Below are 20,184 nucleotides of genomic sequence, written 5' to 3' on the forward strand. Positions count from 1 at the left end.
ATCATATAATGCCATTTTAGTTATAATTAAAAAATTTAATAAAATTTGGTTAGAGGTGCTTTTGTTAGTTTTGATTTTTCTTATCATTAAACCTTACACTTATACCTTAACTCAAATTAATATGGATGCTTTCAGTGTTTTGAAGACTTGATGAACCACTGGCATTTTAATGAATAAAGTTTATCGCAAATAAGTAATAAAAAGTAAGTAAAGTATCGATTCCATAGATAATAAGTTTAGTACCAAATAAATCAAGTATTCTACTATTTAAACTAAAAATAATGGTTTTTGAAGTTTTATTGACTAAATTATTAAAAATAAAAAATAAACATTATGAATAATTTAGGATAATGATTCATATGAGTTTTTTATAATTCAATTAATTCTCATATTTATAAATTAATTTTAATTACTGCATACAACAGAAGATATATTAAAGTTTGTCAACTTTCTATTTTTAGACGTTAATGGCCAATTAATTATAACTTGACACCTCGAATTAATTCCACTGTCACCATGAGTGATCACCCGTTTCTCACACGAGTTAATAAAAAAAATTAAAGTTTACTAACCAAAATATAAAAAATTAAAGTTTAGTCACAAAATTAGAAAAATGATAGTTTAAATACCCTAAGGATTTATTTATTTTATGAATACCCTACGGATTAATCACCCATATATATATATATATAATTTAAATATTTTTTCAGACATCAATTCTTTTTTATTTATTTTTTGATTTTTTAAAATATTAGTTTTTTCATTCCATACGAAATCAATTTATTTATATTATAAATGTAAATTTAAATAATTTTTGTAATTTTCTTGACCAATTCAAATATAAAAGTTTTATTTTCTGTGCAAAATTAAAATCACCAAATATTTAAAAAAAAACACAAAGAAATTTCTACTCCACTTATTTGAGTGGAAATCATTGTAGATGTGTTATATCTTATAACTGAGACCTCTACTGGAATTGGAATATACACTTCTTTTTTATGAATAATTGGAATATATACTTAATTAGTACTTCTACAGCTTCTTAAGATAGAATCCAATTGAATTCACACAAAATAAAAAGATAGAATCCAGTTTTTCCAATGATTAAGCTTATTTATAAGCATTTTTCAAGTGGTATTTGTGGCCAATTTTTTGACGAATAATCAAATTGATAATGAAGAACAATATACGACTTCACACTTGACGGCTGACGCTGCAAAGACTAGTGAACCACAACTAATTATTCTCTTACTTTTGGCAGCACGCCAGGGCCAACTCCCTTTTAAGTTTTATAAGGCGTAACACTAAAAACAAAGTGCGTCAACTATATAAACAAATTTAGAAAATAGAATGGGTGTCGAATGTAGATGCCCATTCAGCAGTACAAAATTAAAGTTATTTCATATTTAATTATTATTTTATAAAGATGACTAAATTAAAAAAATTAGAAAATGGATATAATTACGCTATTAAATTTAATGCCGATAAGATTATTAAATTTATAAGATGAACAATTATCTATTTAACTAAAAGGAGATTACTAGTCTAACCTCTAGTAATATTTAATTTTTTTCACATAGATAGACCTACTAAAATCTCAATTATTAGATGTTAGTCGCAATGCATTTCAAGACGCCTTAACCATTAAGTTAGGTTCTCACCGATATATTTAAAATTAATAAAATCTCTTTAGTATAGTGCTTAAAAAACTAACTTTATTAAAAAAAACAAACGGACAACACATTTCATGACTTTTGTGAAAAAGTTGTTGGCATTTACTAACAAAAGTTGATGTATTGGGACCATCTGAAGTGTTTATTATGGGATTATGAGTTCGAACCCAATGAACTAAAACATATAATACTACTTATAAAAGGAAGCTTCAACATGACTGTAAGAAGCTCACAACAGCTTTCTTTGTTTCTCCCTCCAAACAATATGGAGAAAACAACACTGTTTTTATTGTGCCTCCTTGTCCTTAATTTCTTCAATTTCTGTTCATCAATCACTAATCAAGACAGCAACTCATTACAGACTTATATTGTTGTCTTAGAGAAATCTGAAGAAACAGAGTTCACACAGTTTGCTAATTTAGAAGACTGGTATCAAACATTTCTACCAGATTCCAAATTGAACTCGGACAAACCACGCTTGCTTCACTCTTACCGCCATGTGATGGCTGGCTTTGCTGCAAAACTTACGGCAGACGAAGCAAAAGCGATGGAGAAAAGTGAAAATTTTGTGTTTGCTCGCCCCGAAAGGATGGTACCTCTGCATACGACTCATACGCCTAGCTTCTTGGGTCTGCAGCAAAATTCTGGATTCTGGAAATATTCGAATTACGGCAAGGGAGTGATAATCGGAATGATTGATAGCGGAATAACTCCCGATCATCCCTCATTTAGCGGTAATATAAAAATATCCCACGTTGCTAAAATACAAAGAATAGAATGATTATGAGTTTATAGAAGTAATGGACAAACAGTAGTTGTTTTGTTTATAGTTGGACCGAAATTCATTCTAACGCATTTATTTATGAGAAAATTAGGATAATACTCTATTTTCTAAAATAATTTGATTTCCTACCTCAATAAGGAAAAAATAGAAAATATACCTCATTATTTTAATACTTTTATTTTTTTACTCTAAAGCATGTTTATATTATGATTATACCTACTTTTTATTATTTTTTACTCCAAGTATATATTTTTACTCTTGTCATATGACAACTGTCATATTTTCACATTTTCTTTTCTTTTTCTTTCTCTCTCCTCTCTCCTCTCTCCTCTCTCTTCTTCTTCTTCTTCCTCTTCTTTTCTGTTCTTCGTCAAATTTTTTTTCTTATTTCTTCTTTTCTTCTTCATTTTTTTCTTTCTTCTCTGTCGTTCCTTCATCGCTACGCCGCCGTTTTTTCGTCGCTCCACCGTCGCTCCATTGTTCTTTCATTCTTTATTTTAGCAAACTTTTCTTTAGTTCATGGTGATTATTGCGATTTTTTAACATTCAAATATAAATAAATTACTCTTAATTTTTTTTTTCAATTTTAGATCTAAAAATCTGCATGAAAAAACGATATTATGATGAAAAAAATAATTTTCTGCACAAAAAACGATTTTCTGCAACAAACAGCATCTGATTATCATATGATTATCATAACACTGCAGAAAAAATGATTTTATATATATATAAAAAAAACAGTCTCTGATTATCATATGAGTATCACTGTATTATCATGTTGTTATCATAACACTGCATAAAGGAAGATTTTTTTAAAAATTGATTATCATGTTGTTATCACTGTATTACCATCTCATTATCATAATATAATCATATGATACCGACATGATAATGTATTATTGTACCTAAATGATAATGTTATGACAACGACAAAATAATAAAATTATGATAATAGTATGATAATATGATACCTATATGAAAAAAATTACATAAAAATTATGATAACGAGATGATAATATGAAAAAAATAGTATTTAATGAAGTATAATAAGGTCATGTTAACATACTATTATCGTCACCTTATCATCTTATTATCATAATTTTTTTGTAATTATTTTTTTAATACATGTATCATATTATCATACTATTATCTTCACGTTATCATCTCGTTATCATAATTTTTTTGTAATTATTTTTTTCATACATGTATCATATTATCATATTATTATCTTTACATTATCATCTCATTATCATAATTTTTATGTGATTTGTTTACATATAGGTATCATATTATCATACTATTATCATAACTTTATTATTTTATTATCATCTGGTTATCATACTGGTGTCATGAATCTTTTTATAATTCTATTTTCACGTACGTTATCATCCAGTTATAATAAATTTATCAATAATTCATTATCATCTAATTATCATACTCCAGTGTTATGATAACGATATGATAATCAGAAACTATTTTATCATACATTATCATAGATATTATCATATATGTTCCATAAATATTATCATCTCGTTATCATATGATAAAACATTATCATATGACACTATTTCTGTATTTTTTTCTAATATAGATATCATATTATCATACTATTATCATAACTTTATTATTTAATTATCATATGATTATCACTGATTTCATGAATTTTTTTGTAAGTATATTTTCACGTACGTTATCATCCAATTATCATAACTTTATCATACTTCGTTATCATAGTGTTACAATGCAGTGATACTTATATGATAATCAGACGTTGTTTTTTTATAAAAAAAAATATTTTTCTCTTCAGTTTTATGATAATAGCATGATAATGCAGTGATAATCATATGATAATCAGATGCTGTTTTTCTGCAGAAAATCGTTTTTTTGTGCAGAAAATCGTTTTTTTCATCATAACATCGTTTTTTTGCAGATTTTTATATCCAAAGTTAAAAAAATCAAGATTAATTTATATAGATCTGAAAGTTAAATTAAATTGTATTTATTACCACGAATTAAGAAAAAAATCGCTAAAATCAAATATGAAAGAACGAAGGAGCGACGACGTAACGATGGCGGAGCAACGGCGGATCGATGAAGGAACAACGACGGAAAAAGGAATAAAAATGGAGAAGAAAAGAAGAAGAAAGAAGAAAAAGATGAAGAAAAATGGCGATAAAAAAAGAAAGCAGAGAAGAGAAAGAGAGAAGAAAGAGAGAAGAAAGAGAAAGAGAACAAAGAAATGACAGGTGGTATAATAAAATATGATTAGAGTAAAAGAAATAGGATTAGAGTAAAATAATAATAAAAAGTAGGTATAATTCTAATATAAACATGTTATAGAGTAAAAAAATAACTATATTAAAAGGGTGAGGTATTTTCTCTATCTTTTTCTTATTGAGGTAGGAAATCATATTATTTTTAAAAAGAGAGTATTTTTCCTAATTTTCTCTTTATTTATAACAGGTAAGGGCATGCCTAGTCCTCCGGCAAAATGGAAAGGAAAATGCGAACTGAATGAGACATCACCATGCAATAATAAGCTCATCGGTGCAAGAAATTTTGCTACTAATAGTAATGACATGTTGGACCAAGTCCGCCATGGAACACACACGGCTAGCACAGCAGCAGGAAGTCCCGTCGAAGGTGCCAATTACTTTGGCCAATTCAACGGCACTGCGATTGGTGTGGCGCCCTTAGCCCACTTGGCAATGTACAAAGTTTCCGGCAGAGCAAAAAAAGCAGGGGAGAGTGAGATACTGGCTGCGATGGATGCTGCCATTGACGACGGTGTTGACATTCTTTCGCTTTCACTCGGAACTGGCTCTCACCCTTTCTACGATGATGTAATAGCATTAGGTGCATATGCAGCTATTCAGAAGGGTATTTTTGTCAGCTGCTCGGCAGGAAATATGGGGCCTAATAATAGCTCCTTATCAAATGAAGCTCCATGGATTCTGACGGTAGGAGCAAGTACTGTCGACAGAGCTGTAAGAGCAACAGTTCTACTAGGAAACAAAACAGAGTTATTAGACGGTGAATCACTTACGCAGCCAAAAGATTTTCCTTCAAAGTTGCTTCCGCTTGTTTATGCAGGCGCAAATGGAAATGCATCGGCTAAATTCTGCTCACCAGGATCATTAAAAAATGTTGATGTTAAAGGCAAGATAGTTTTATGTGAGGGCGGATTTTCCGATGGCCAAGAAGTGAAAGACAACGGGGGAGCTGCCATGATTTTAATGAACGATGAGATTGATGGGTTTCAAATAGATCCAGATGTTTATAATCTTCCTGCATCATTAGTAAGTTACAGTTCAGGATCCGCAATTAAAACATATATAAACTCGACATCATCACCGGAGGCGACAATTTTGTTTGAAGGTACAGTATTTGGCTTGCCAGATGCTCCTCAAGTTGCAGAATTTTCATCGAGAGGTCCTAGCGTTGCGAGCCCTGGAATCCTGAAACCTGACATAATCGGTCCCGGTGTCAGAATTTTAGCCGCCTGGCCAGTTTCAGAAGATAATACCACAAACAGGTTTAATACAGAATCAGGCACTTCAATGTCTTGTCCACATCTTAGTGGCATTGCTGCTCTGCTCAAAAGTGCCCATCCTGACTGGTCACCAGCTGCCATAAAATCTTCCATTATGACCACTGCAGATTTAAAAAACCTAGGAGGCAAGGCTATTTACGATCAACAATTCGTTTCAGCTACTGTCTTCGATATGGGTTCCGGCCATGTGAATCCGTCAAAAGCAAATGATCCGGGGCTTATTTACGATATCCAACCCGATGATTACATTCCTTACTTATGTGGTCTTGGATATTCCGACAAACACATACGAGTCATTGTAAACCGCAGAGTGAAGTGCTCAAATGTTGTAAGCATACCTGAAGCTCAGCTGAATTACCCTTCATTTTCCATCAAATTGGGGTCTAGTCCTCAGACATACACAAGAACTGTCACAAATATCGGCCGGCCACATTCAAATTACAATCTAGAGATTGTCGAGCCTGAAGATGTCGATGTTAAGGTCATCCCTCGCACGATTAGTTTTAGCGGAGTAAAACAGAATGCTACATACTCCATAACATTTAGCAGAAAAGGGAATGCTAATCTACATTTTGCTCAAGGATACCTGAAATGGGTGGCTGATGGGTATATTGTTGGAAGTCCAATTGCTGTTTTATTTGAATAAGCAGTGCATAAGTAATTGTATAATTGTAATGCTGAAAAGAGTGATTTACTTGTAATCAACAAAATATAATAGTAAACATACCCAAGATAAGCTGTTTCTGCATTTAATCTCAATTGGCCTAATCACTCAAAAACCCCTCACCTTTCATTTTTTTTTCAATTCCACCCCGACGTTGAAAATTTGTCAATTTTACCCACTTTTGAATTTTCCATTTTCAATTGTACCCCAATATTTTAATTTTTGTTAATTTTTTTTACTGAAATGATGAAATCATTCAATTAATTAAGTTTAAACATGAAATTAAATTCTTTTTTATTCAAAAAAGTACAAATAAGTCCTTTATTTTTAAAAACTAACTAAAAACCATAATCAAATTAACACTAATTTAAATTTTTAATTAATTTAACTAAATTTAAATAAATTTTAAAAATATACAATTAATATATGCGAGACATGGAGAATGTTTTAAACAAATTTCCAAACGCAAAAGACGTTAATTTAATTTTTCAGAGTACAATTGAAACACAAAAATACAAAATAGGGTACAATTGACAAATTTTCAACGTCAGGGTATGATTGAAAAGGGGCTAAAAAGTCGGGGTTTTTTAAGACATTAGACCATCTCAATTTATATATTTCAATAATTAATTATTAATAATGTGAATTGATAGGCTGTTTCTTTCATAGATGACTTTGACAAGGAATGTGATTGAACATTTCCAATTATGGTGACATATGGACCCATCTTTAACATCCTAATAAAGACAATAAACAGCCAATGAGACTATGACAGAGTGCCAATAATAGTGGAAGCCATAACATTTTTAGCTCCAACTTTTGTGGCTGATATTGCCCATATTCCATTTCAGCACTTAGACAGCAGAAACTGTATAATAACACTAAAAGAATTTATCGATTAGGTGAATAAGGCGGCACATGTGTTAGTAATTTATCGATCATGTGAATGAATGAGGCGGCACATATTTAGCGCAAAACACATATTCCATGTCAAATTATCAGAATTAATTTTTATCATTTTTAAATTTCTTACAAGTGACTACTTCAGATTTGATATAATATTACCGAATTGTTTTTTTAAAAAAATGACATTGAAATTTGTATTATCAATCTTAAATGTTAGACTGTTCTTTTTTTTTTTGGTACAAGGGAAAGAGGCAAACGCCTAAAGACAACTAGGAACTAACATTCCTACTATAAGAGGTACCATAGAGGTCATGCAAAATCCAATGTCTGAGACTCGGAGGAGGGCTGTCATGATAAGTACACCCGATAACGTAGTCTTCACCCATCGAAGCTAGGTGATCCGCCGCAAAGTTTGCTTCCCTATAGATGTGGTATACCTTGATCTCCCAATTCCTTCTAATCAACTCCCGAATGGCATTAACTATGTTAGACATATTACCTGCATCAGCTTGACTCGAAATCTTGTCCACGACAGCCTTGCTATCCACTTCAAGGATGACCCTTCTCAAACCCAATCTCCATGCCAACTGCAACCCCAAGAACACACCTCGATACTCCGCCTCCAATACAGATCCGGAACCCAGCGTGGAAGAGAAACTAGCAACCCAAGAGCCCGAACTCTCTCTGATGATTCCCCCAGCTTTCGCCACGTCAATTGCCGTGTTATAAGCCCCATCTGTGTTAATCTTTAACCATGATTCTGGAGGGCAGCTCCACCCTACATCTATATCACGTCTCGTACGGCTAGGACCTGAGTGAAGATGACTCTTTGCTAGCGCAAGCTGAATATACTCAAAACGATGATAAATATCTTCCACCACTATATTCACAGGTAAGCTTTTATTCCCAATAACCGTGCTATTTCTCCATTGCCACAACCTCCAAACGGTAACTCCAAAGAGACAACTCCAATTCCTTGCAGAGTTCAAGCTATTCCTACCTGACAAATTTTGCAACATCCAATCCTTAAAATTCAGATCAAAAAAGCCGTCCTTCGCATCTGGATCAATAAGACGTAGCCACACCTGCTTAGCGTAGATACAATGTCTTAAGATATGGTCTAAATCTTCGTCCTCTCCATGACAGCGCATGCACAAACTAACGTTGCAAATATGACGACGACACCGCTCAACATTACTCAAGAGTCTGCCATGCAGGGTGAGCCACAGCATGTGGCGAATGCGCTCCGGTCCTGGCCAATCCCAGACCAGCTTCCAAGACGAGTCTTCATCATCCCAATCATTAACTTCTAAGGCTTTATAGGCAGAACTGGTAGAAAAGAGACCCGAAGGAGAATGACCCCAGAAAATAAAGTCTTCACCATAACCAATTTTCGGAGGAATGAAGCTACCAATCTTCAAGAGCAGGTTATTAGGAAGGAAACTCGAGATCTTGTCCCAATTCCAGTCACCATTATCGTTGACATAGCAATTAACAGTGGATTCCAAATCCATAACAGGAACCGGCCTAGTAGTAAGATGAATGAGACTATTGCCATCCCCTAGCCACGGGTCAAGCCAAAAGCGAATTTTGGCCCCATCACCTAGAGCCCATCTCACACCAGCACAAACCATAGGCCAAATCTTGTGAAGGGATTTCCAAAGATGAGAAGCCCCAGAGGTTCTCGCCAGGTTACGAAAATTATCCACATTAAAGGAATACTTGGAACGAAGGAGCTGAACCCAAAACTTCTCCGGGCTCGTAATGATATGCCATCCAAGCTTCATGAGAAGGGCGTGATTCATAGAAGTCATATGTTTAAAGCCAAGCCCACCACGCTTCTTCGGTTGACAAATAGTATCCCACTTAACTAAATTCATCTTCCTGCTCTCATCTGTGGATCCCCATAATAACTTTCTGCACATCAGCTCAATATCATCACAGTCTCCCTTAGGAAGGGCTAGGGTTTGCATGGTGTATAAGGGGATCGCAGCTACGACCGATTTAGCCAACGTGGCTCTACCCGCCATAGCTAAGGCCCTGGTATTCCAACTAGAGAATCTGGTCTTTATGCGCGTCATCATGCTACCTGTATGCTTCTTCGTTAGACGGCCATGGAGAAGAGGAATTCCCAGGTAGGTTCCTAGATCTGACGTAATCTCAAATCCCAACCTACCTGCTACAGCAATACCAGTATCCCTAGGGACGTTCCGAGAGAAAATGACCTTAGTCTTTTCTCTATTAATTCTTTGGCCCGACGAATTGCAGAAAGTATTCAACACTTTATTCACCACTGCCGCTTGATCCAAGGAAGCTTCACAAAACAGCAGGAGATCGTCCGCAAAGAACAAATAGGACAGCGAAGGGCAGTTACGACTCATGACTAAGGGTTTCCAGCTCCTATTAACACATTCTCTGTTGATAAGATGGCCCAGTCTTTCGATGCAAAGAACGAAGAGATACGGAGAGAGCGGGTCACCTTGTCTCAACCCACAAGTCGGAGAAAACGAATCAGACGGGCTCCCATTCCACAAAATACTCATGGTGGGCGTAGTCACACATTTCATAATCACATCCGATAAGTACCTTGGAACACCAACTTCATCAAGAGTATCGTTAAGAAATCCCCAAGATATCTTATCATAGGCTTTCTCCAAATCAATTTTAATGGCCATAACCCCTTTACAACCTTTTTTATTCCGCATCGAATGGAGTGCTTCTTGAGCCAAAATAATATTATCCGTGATTTGGCGACCCGCAACAAAACTCGTTTGTGCTGGATTGATGAGAAGCGGCATAGTGACCTTAAGTCTATTAGCAATAAGCTTAGTAATGATTTTATAGCTGACATTACATAAGCTAATTGGCCTAAAAGACTTGAGAGAGATAGGATTATTGCATTTCGGGATCAAAGTAATTAAGGTACTGTTGACATCTTCCGGCAACGGATTGCCATCAAAAATGCCTCTCACAAAATTGCAAACACTGTTACCTACAATGTCCCACTGACTTTGATAGAACATGGCATGTAGACCATCAACGCCCGGAGCTTTCAACGGTTTCATCTCCCAAAGAGCTCCTCTGATCTCCTCCGAGGTAACAGGCTTAGCAAGATCCGAGCTAAACTTTTCTCCTAAGTCAGGGAAGCAGCCCTTCAAAGGAAACGGAAGTTCAGGACTGCCACTCTTAGAATAGAGACTAGAGAAATACTCAGTTGCCATCTGCTTTAACGTAGTCTGATCATCTATGAACTCACCATTCCCATTCTGTAAAACTTTAATTCTATTATGTCTCCTCCTGTTGGTGACTTTCCCGTGGAAAAACTTCGTGTTACGATCTCCGTCAACAACCCAATCATTTCTCGACTTCTGGAACCATAATAACTCTTCTTGGAAAAGAGTCTCATTCAGCTCATTATTAAGTTGAGCCTCAATGTCATGCAATTTTTGCGAATTATAATTCTCTCTAGCACGTTGGATACCTCTAATTCTAGCTAGCAAACTATCTTTCCTCTTGAAGATGTTACCAAAAATATTGGCATTCCAACTCCTAGCTTCCACCGTAAAGTTAGAGATAGAGTCAGACAAGGGTTGAGAGATGTCCCAACATCGCTGGACTAAGTCTTTGAACCCAATATTCCCAGTCCAAGCCGCCTGAAATCTGAAAGGCTTAGGACCAGAAGCTTTATCTCGATGAGTGCTAAAGCGAACAAAGATGGGACTATGATCCGACTGGATTCTAGGCAGATGAAGAACGAAATGATACGTAAATTTCCTCACCCAGCTGTCGTTACTAATAAAACGATCAAGTCTCTTCAAAAGACTTCCACGCCTCCAGGTAAACTTAGAACCACAGAAACCCAGATCAATCATCTCATTACGATCAAACCACCCTTTGAAATTCTTGCACCCTCCGATATAGCCAGCTGCTCCACCTTTCCTCTCATCATCGTGTAGAGCTGCATTGAAATCCCCGCCAAGGATCCAGGGGCCAGAGACCGACTTAGCTAAAATATCCAAATCTGCCCAGAGGTGATTCCTTAGCGTTGCGTTAGGGCTTGCATACACAATGGTAAAGAAAAAGTCGTCTGTACCATCAAAGACTTTCAAATGCACAAAATACTTGTTATTCTCAACCACCTCAATCTTGAATTCCTGCTTCCACAGAATCCAGATGCCACCAGAAAATCCAACCGCTTCAACTCTATGAGAACAACTAAAGCCACTATTCTTGATAAAGAAATCAGCATTATCACCGCTAATTCTAGGTTCAAGAATACCCACAATATCAAAAGAATACTTTCTACATAAGGTTTTAAAAATTCTCCTAAAACCCTTCGAACCTGCTCCTTGCACATTCCAAACCATTATTCTTAAGTTTTCAGACATTAAAAAACTAAGAAAAAAGGGGAACAGCATGATTATAACGGGCTATGCGAAATCCCATCCATCTCCTCCACTGCATCTGAGGGAACATCATTCTCACCATTCGCATTTTCACAAATTATCATGTCTGAATTGCTTCCACCGTCTTGCTCCAACTCACTGCATGACTGAGTCGTAGCTTCAGGGCATATGCTGTTCAACATAAGGGGTCCTGGATCAATGTCAATAGTTTCTACAATATCCTTGCCGGTAGTAATATTCCCCAGCTCTCTGGGATGGGAGTCGGGGTTAAGATTCTCATTATTGTATCTCACAGTAACCACTGAATGGTGAACAGTGTCCAAGGAAGTGGTAGCCTTGTTAACCACAAACCGGGCTTTAGGTTTCTGGGCTTGGTTAGCAGGCCTGCTAATCTCATTAGTTTTATCATGAAGAGCACGGTTTCCTTTGGGGGCAGTTTTGTCCTTCTCTGCATGAGGCATATTATCGCTAGGTTTCGGTGGAGGGCCAGAATAATTCTTGTTATGGACAGCAATATTCTCCGAAATCTGTGGAGCTGAATATTCTCCCATATCTTCCTCAATCTCCTCCGAATTTAGAGCATTGAATCTGTTGCTAGGGATATTCTTTTCTTTGTGAGGAATAGACCCTTGACCACTTCTAAAATTACTGTTATTCCCTCCCAACTTTCCTTTTCTTCCTACCATCATCCAAGGACCGTAGCTAGGGTTACCATTTTTAACTCCATCACTACCAATCTTGCCATCAACTCTGGTCGAAGCTTCTTTACTGGGACTCTCAGTACCAGCCATGGCTGCTTTACCAGCACCTTCAATCCTCTTATTACTGATGATGTGTGGACAGCTATCTCTGACATGACCAAACCGACCACATTCAAAACAAATACGGGGCAAACATTCATATTCCACATACTGAACCCTTCCATCCAAACGAAACTGTGAAACCAAAGGTTTTTTAAGATCCAATTCCACAGCTATACGAGCGAACTTCCCCCTTTCGGCCGCTTCCGTGCAATAGTCAATCTTAATAACCCTTCCAATCACCTCCCCAATATATCTGAGGACTTTCTTGTTGTAATAATGAATAGGCATTCTTGGCAATCTAACCCAAGCGTTAATGAACCGAATTTGATCAGTAGAACAATCAAATTCTGAAAACCATTCTTGGACGGACAAATAATGGCCAAGCATAACCCACGGCCCTCCGGTTAACACTGACTTCAAATCATCGCCATTCTTAAATTTGATGAGGAAATAATCATTATCAAGATCAATGACATCAAAGGATTCAACAAAATTCCATAACCTATCCAGCCTGTTACAGAGATTTCTGTAACCAATCGGCCTTCCCAAGAGTTTAACCACAGCTGTTGACCGCCATTGCTTCGACAGCTCTTCCTGAATCCTTTCTGAGAAGGTAATCGAGGGCATACCATCTCCCTGGACAACTAGCACATCTTCATCATCCACTTCAAAATCATCTGTGAGCCCTGTTAACGAATCCTCCATCTCCTTATCAGCCTGAACAAGCTTATCTCTGAAAGACATACCACTCTGTGGCGCAAGATCCCCTCCATCTTCTCTGAATTTCGCCTTTTTAGTCGACCTATCATCCTCTGCCGGTTCCCGATTTTCTTTCAGAAGACAGTCCTCCATCAGAGAGAAAAAAAATTATTAGCGTGTTAAATGTTAGACTGTTCAATACAATTATTAGCGTGTTCAAAATAAAGCTGCATATTGTCAGACCTCACTTTTTACACTCCAAAATGATTGAACTGACTAATATACCCCTTACTATTATTGATACTAATTGAATTTTAAATTAAAATATAAACTAATTATGTAGAAATAATTTTCAGTTTAATTATATATAGATAAACTATCTTATATTCCTAGAATTTTAGCAGTGTTTTTTATGAATTCAAATTTTCAAACCCAGTATCCAAATACCCGGCCAACAATTCTCAAATTTAATTATTAATTCTCTATGAATTTTTTGTCTATTTTTTTAAAAAAAATTCTAGATTATGAATACATTTATTGTAATAATACTAAAAAATGTCAACTCTAATAAAATAATTCGGGCAAATTTTAACGCAATCAAATTAATTAGGTGTCGTTTAGCCCGGGCTGAAAATATTTTCTGGTTCCGCCACTGATGCTGATGTCGGCGATGTCTTTCCAGTCTTTTGAGATTTGGGGAAATTTATGAGAGAATTGAGGGTTCAAAACAGCAGCAAATGTTGGAGTTAGAGAAGCAGATGGTAGAAATTACTGACGAAGTTTTTTTTTTTGTCGAAAATGAAGAAGTTAGAGTTTGGGAAGTTGAATATGTTAATGGGTGCTCAATTAGATATAAAACAAAAGTTGAGTTTGATGATGTAATTTATTAAAGTTGCTCTTCAGTTTGCTCTCAGTTGTGATATAATTTATCCTGAAATTAAATGTAATGACATTGTTTATAATCAGTCATTTTAAATATGAATTATTGTTGTTTTTGAATGGTTATAATGATAGAGTGTTAATCTTATGTTGATTTTATGTTGACATTATGTTGATTTATGGTTGATATTTTATTAATTTTAACATTGATAAAGAAGATAACATTGTACGTAATATGAACTAAAAAAATTAAAATTAAATTGAAACTGAATAATTATATGTTAATTGTTTTTGTTAATGTTAGGTTAATATTTAAATTAGCTTGTTTATTACATATTGTTGATTATGTGTTGATTTTATGTTGATATTAAAACTAACAAAAATACAATAATAATGTTAAATTATTATATAAAAAAAATTAAAAATGAATATTACCCTAAAATAAAGATTATAAAATATATAAAAAAAGTAAAATTAGTGTAAGAAAATATTTAAAAAGTTCAATTAGTAAGTTTATTAAATGTTGTTGATCTTGTGTTAATATTATGTTGATATTTGGTTAATTTTAACATTAGCAAAAAAGACCATATTGAACGTGAGATAAAATAAAAAAATAAAAATTAAATTGAAACAATGTTGAAAAACTAAAAATTAGTGTTAAAATTTTTAAATTTCAATTAGTTACAGTTGTTGATTTTGTGTTGATTTTATGTTGATATATGAAAAAATTAAAATTAAATATATGATAACTAATAAATGCTGATTAATAATAAGCAAAAAATAAAGATACAAAACATATAAAAAATTTAAAATTACTATAAAAAAGATTTAAAAATTAATATTATCTAGTTTATTAAATGTTGTTGATATTGTGTTGACATTTTGTTGATATTGTGTTGATGTTCGGTTGACATTTGGATGATTTTAACATCAGTAAAAAAAACAAGTTTGTACGTGAAATTAAATAAATTAAAATAAATTAAATTAAAATAATACTGGAAAAATAAAAATTAGTATTAAAAGATTTAAAAAATAATATTACCTAGTTTATTAAATTTTGTTGATATTGTGTTGACAGTTTGTTGATATTGTGTTGATGTTCAGTTGATATTTGGGTGATTTTAACATAAGTAAAAAGAAGTTTGTACGTGAAATAATATCAAAAAAATTAAATTGAAATAATGCTGGAAAATAAAAATGAGTGTTAAAAAATTTAAAAATTAATATTACCTAGTTTATTAAATGTTGTTGATATTGTGTTGACATTTTGTTGATATTTTGTTGATGTTTGGTTGATATTTGAGTGATTTTAACATTAGTAAAAAAACAAGTTTGTACGTGAAATGAAATCAAAAAATGAAAAGTAAGTTAAAATAATGCTGGAAAAATAAAAATTAATGTTAAAAAATTTAAAAATTAATATAAAAACGATTTAAAAATTAATATTATCTAGTTTATTAAATATTGTTGATATTTTGTTGATATTGTGTTGATGTTCGGTTGATATTAGGGTGATTTTAACATTAATACAAAAAACAGGTTTGTACGTGAAGAAATCATAAAACTAAAAGTTAAATTGAAATTGAAATAATGTTGGAGAAATAAAAATTAGTATTAAAAAAGATGCATATAAGTGATAAGACATTTCCCAAATTTGACAATATAAGTATGCATTAAAATGTATTTGGTAACTAAGTATAAAATGATGGTACAACAGAGGCTTAGTTGTAAGTTGGCATATTTTCACAAGTATGGCTGAATACTACTTTGGATTGCACTCATGAAGCGAAACTTATGTTTACCAATCTTACCATTTCAATGAATATGCATATTTCATTGTAGATTTTCTTCTATGTATGATAAGATGCAAAATTCATTATTTGAATTGTACATAAATTGTGTATCAGTAGTACCCCTGCTCCATGTAGGTCAAAATATTAAAATTGTCAGATGTTGATCAAGACAAGAACCAAGGCATCAAGGCAAATGATTGTTTACTTGATCCTAGCCTCTCAAGTAACGACAACCTAGAGCTTAATCTGCTGGGCCATTTTGGTATTTTGGAATCATCAACTAGCGATGAGAGTAACAAGAAGGGTGCAGTAGCAGCAAAGCAAAGACATTTGCTGTGCAAATATTGCAACAGAAGTTTCTGTACTGGGATTGCCTGCATTGCATATACAATTAGAGGTTTTAATCTGATAAATCCAAATACTGAATTATAAATCTTACAGCTAATCTAGTATACCAGCTAAGTCAGAGTCTGAAATCAGATTAACATATATCACATCATATGTAAAACCCATCAAATTTTTTAATGCTAATCTTACCTCGGAATCAATATTGTTTTCCTAAATTTTATTACGTGTTGATAGATAATAGAGAAAGAAAGAAAGACGCAAGAAGAGCGAGATCCTGCTATCTCTCGAGCAAAGAGACGGAAACAGATTATTGCCTGCCTACCCAAGCTGTTCAACATGATGCATTTCTTGTTTCAATCAATAAAGCGATCAGCTATCACGAAAGATGAACTTATACACAAGATAATTGCCGGCCATACCAATATTTCTGATAGACGTAAGTATATAAATAGCAATAAGTGCTCATAATCAGTGGTTGATTTGTTATCTGATTGTTGAAAGCATGAGCTAAGATCAAAACATTTTACATTGTATTCACAGGAGAAGTTGAAGAACAGCTTGAATTGCTAACTGAAGTAGTTCTTGATTGGATTTCAAAGAAATTGGCATCTAGTGGTGATTTACTCTTCTGGTAAGTCATTATGAATCTTTGTTTTATTTTAAATAGATGAATTATACTGAAATGCTAATCAACATATGATTAAATTGTTTGACATTCATATTTTTTTTGTTAAATTGTACAGCGTTAACAAAATGCTAATCACATCAGATGTAAAATCCATCAAATTAGTAAAGAAATTCAAATATATAAACAGCTTGACATTATAAAGTATAAAATAAAATTAGTCAATAGCATGAAGAAAAATTACCAGTCAATTCAAACAAGGGTGAAGGCAGCGTAATGGTGGCTGTGCACTAGAACAATGGTGAAGGCAGTACAACTGTTGCAGCGAATCGGCGGCGAAGACAGGATGATGGTGAAGCAGATCGGCGGCGAAAACAGAACGACGGTGAAGCGAAACGGGGCAGAAACAAACGATGGTGAAGACGGCGACGACATTGTAAGTGATATGTAGGAGCTTGAACAGGCACATGCGCTGGAGCATCAATTCTCGGAGTATGTGCAGCCGACAACAACTTAGACGGTGGAGAAAGAGTCGGTCGGTTCAGAAAATCATGGAGAAGAGAGAAGAAACCGATGTTCTGCCTTCTCCATTACCGCTGCCGTTTTGCCTCACCATCGTTCAACTGTTTCCGCCGTTCTATTTTCACCATGTCGCCGCCGCCACTACCGTTTCGTCTTCCCCATCGAGGAGAAGAGAAAAAAACAACAGAAAATGAGAGAAAACAGATAAAATCGTAGAAAAGAAAAGAATATAAAAGTTAGGTCTAAAAAGAAAACTAATTTGGTGCTGAATGTAAATAATTAGAGTCCACTGTATAAAAGTAAATGTCCGTGAAAAAACGGTAAAACATATAAAAAGCCCGAATCACAATCGGGTCCTAAGTCCAATATGGAGTCTCGGCCCCGAGCCCAAGTCCTGACCTCAATTTCAAGTTTTTTTTTTAGAGGATCTTAATGGAATTTATTCTATTGGTTAACTTTATATTTAGGCACTAAATTAGTAAATTCAGAAATTAAAATGAAAAATTACAAAGAGAATAAATTTTATTCCAAATTGGAATACCCTTTAGTTTTTTTTTTCTTTAAGAAACAAGTTTTCTATAAGGGCAATGAGAGGTTTATTTATAATAAATTAATAATAGATTTACAAAAAAGCAATGAGAGGTTTATTCAAAATCCTTTTTCAGAATTCATGTAACTACCCCATTACTCATTCAACATAGTATATAATAGTTTTATGTGATTGTACTGAAAATAATTCAAAGTAGATATAATTTATGGATTAATGGCACTATAATATCCTTTTGAAGTTCATAAAACAAAAATCCAATGAAGTTTATTAAACTAAAAATTGAATTAAACAAAATAACCGAAATGAATTGACAAATTCGATAGATTTAATATTATTAAAAACCAACTTTTTTTTCGATTTTAAATATAAAATAAATTAATTATATTTTAGAACAAAGCAAACTAAATCAAAAAAATTAACAAAAATAACACCTCTAATGAATATCTTATAATTATTCATTAAATACAACGTGTTTATGATGAGGCGACACTATGAGACGAGTAGACAAATCTTAATTATATCCAAAATCGTATTATTTCCATATAATTTTGTCCATCGCTTGAAATTGAATGAAATTGAGACATTGTGTTCGATGACATGCATGGGTTGGTTTGGTTAAATATAAAATCATATAATGTGATTTTAGTTACAATCGAGATTTAAATTAATGTAGATGCTTTCAATGTTTAAGAAATGTGTGGTTCTGATCTTAAATATAAAATGAATATTAGTGAATATATATGGCTATGTAGCAAATGAAAATCAATTATTGTAATATAAAAGTCGCATTAGATTTGGATACAAGCATCAAAGTTAATACTAATTCATCCGACAAGACAATGATCTTGAAGAAATCTAAGGCCATCACCGTACAATGACTGTGGAGGGAATATCTGAGACCAACAATCCTGAGTCATTTTCTTGATTGCTCTACAGCAATCATAGGGTATTGATTTAGCATCTCTATTCAAAATCGCCTCCTCGATCATAGGAACGCAATACATTTCATCAATAGCTACCCAACATTTCGGTACACCTGGACGTGAAACTGAACTCGGTACACCTGCATCCCGAACTGAACTCGAACTTCCTGTCGGAACAAGAGCTGCTATTCCTACAACAATCATCAAAAACGCGACTTTCATTGATGGTAATACTGCCATGGTTATAAGAAAATTGTATAAAATATATTATGACTGTTTTAATTATCGAAGAAATTGAGGGCTCTTTTTATACTTAGTTAGTGTTACTAGCATATTTGGTTAGTGAATAAAATAGGAAAATGAAATCCTAAAATGGTTAGGTTTGGATTTTTCATAATTTTATTTCTTAAATGATTATAGATTTACAAAAATGCAATGAAAGGTTTATTACAAAATTTCTCTAATTACCCTATTACTCATTCAACAATAAGGATGCGGATTTTCACGCTCCAGTAATTATAAATTGCACTTCACTAAAGATTTAGATAGTGTATTTCCATATATATATTACCCCCTTGTACAGTCCCCACACAATTATTCTCACTTCGTAGTTAATTTTATATTAATTAAAGAATATAACTTCTAAAATGAAGATAATATACTATTAGTTGACATCGTAATTAATTTTAAATAACTCTTTTTATATATATAATTTAATTTAATATTAATGTAACATAAGTAAAAATTTAATAATCTTAAAAAAACCTATTAAAAAGAAAAAGTACGACAAAAAGAGAAAAATAATGTAAAAATAGATAAATGATCTCCATATCCTATAATTATTAATTGTTAATTTAAAAGATTATCTGGATCATAAGATTTATTATTTTAATTATATTTCATTATCATTTTATTAAATTTTAATTTTGTTGTCTCAATTTAGAGTTTATTAAATTTTCTAATTGATTTTTTATAAAACGTAATATATAACTCCATATCACCGTAGCATAACCTATCAAAATTAACATCTATAATAAAAATAGTTTTTGTTATAAT

The 20,184-nt window shown here is 33.3% G+C and overlaps 1 protein-coding gene and 1 long non-coding RNA gene across 2 annotated transcripts; one reads left to right on the forward strand and one right to left on the reverse strand.

The window, feature by feature from the left end:
- The first annotated feature begins 1,851 nt into the window (after window positions 1–1,851).
- LOC126677101 (subtilisin-like protease) lies at window positions 1,852–6,763 on the forward strand. The gene is made up of 2 exons (XM_050371557.2): window positions 1,852–2,407; window positions 4,921–6,763. The coding sequence occupies exons 1-2, from the start codon at window positions 1,888–1,890 to the stop codon at window positions 6,654–6,656; spliced, it is 2,256 nt and encodes a 751-aa protein (XP_050227514.1). The 5' UTR covers window positions 1,852–1,887; the 3' UTR covers window positions 6,657–6,763.
- Window positions 6,764–16,020: 9,257 nt separating this feature from the next.
- LOC130015371 (uncharacterized) lies at window positions 16,021–17,989 on the reverse strand. Its single transcript, XR_008790519.1, has 2 exons — window positions 17,378–17,989; window positions 16,021–16,534 (listed from the first exon to the last, which is right to left on the reverse strand). It is a non-coding gene; the product is annotated as an uncharacterized LOC130015371 (long non-coding RNA).
- Window positions 17,990–20,184: the final 2,195 nt, after the last annotated feature.

This window comes from Mercurialis annua, linkage group LG4, assembly GCF_937616625.2.
Source record: "Mercurialis annua linkage group LG4, ddMerAnnu1.2, whole genome shotgun sequence".
Taxonomy (NCBI): Eukaryota; Viridiplantae; Streptophyta; class Magnoliopsida; order Malpighiales; family Euphorbiaceae; genus Mercurialis; species Mercurialis annua.

What these genes read in the sequence shown, in the direction of transcription:
- LOC126677101 (XM_050371557.2), top strand. Translation starts at nt 1,888, where the DNA reads ATGACTGTAAGAAGCTCACAACAGCTTTCTTTGTTTCTCCCTCCAAAC. An exon ending in CGATCATCCCTCATTTAGCG is followed by an intron (nt 2,408 to 4,920) that starts GTAATATAAAAA and finishes TATTTATAACAG; the next exon opens with GTAAGGGCATGCCTAGTCCT.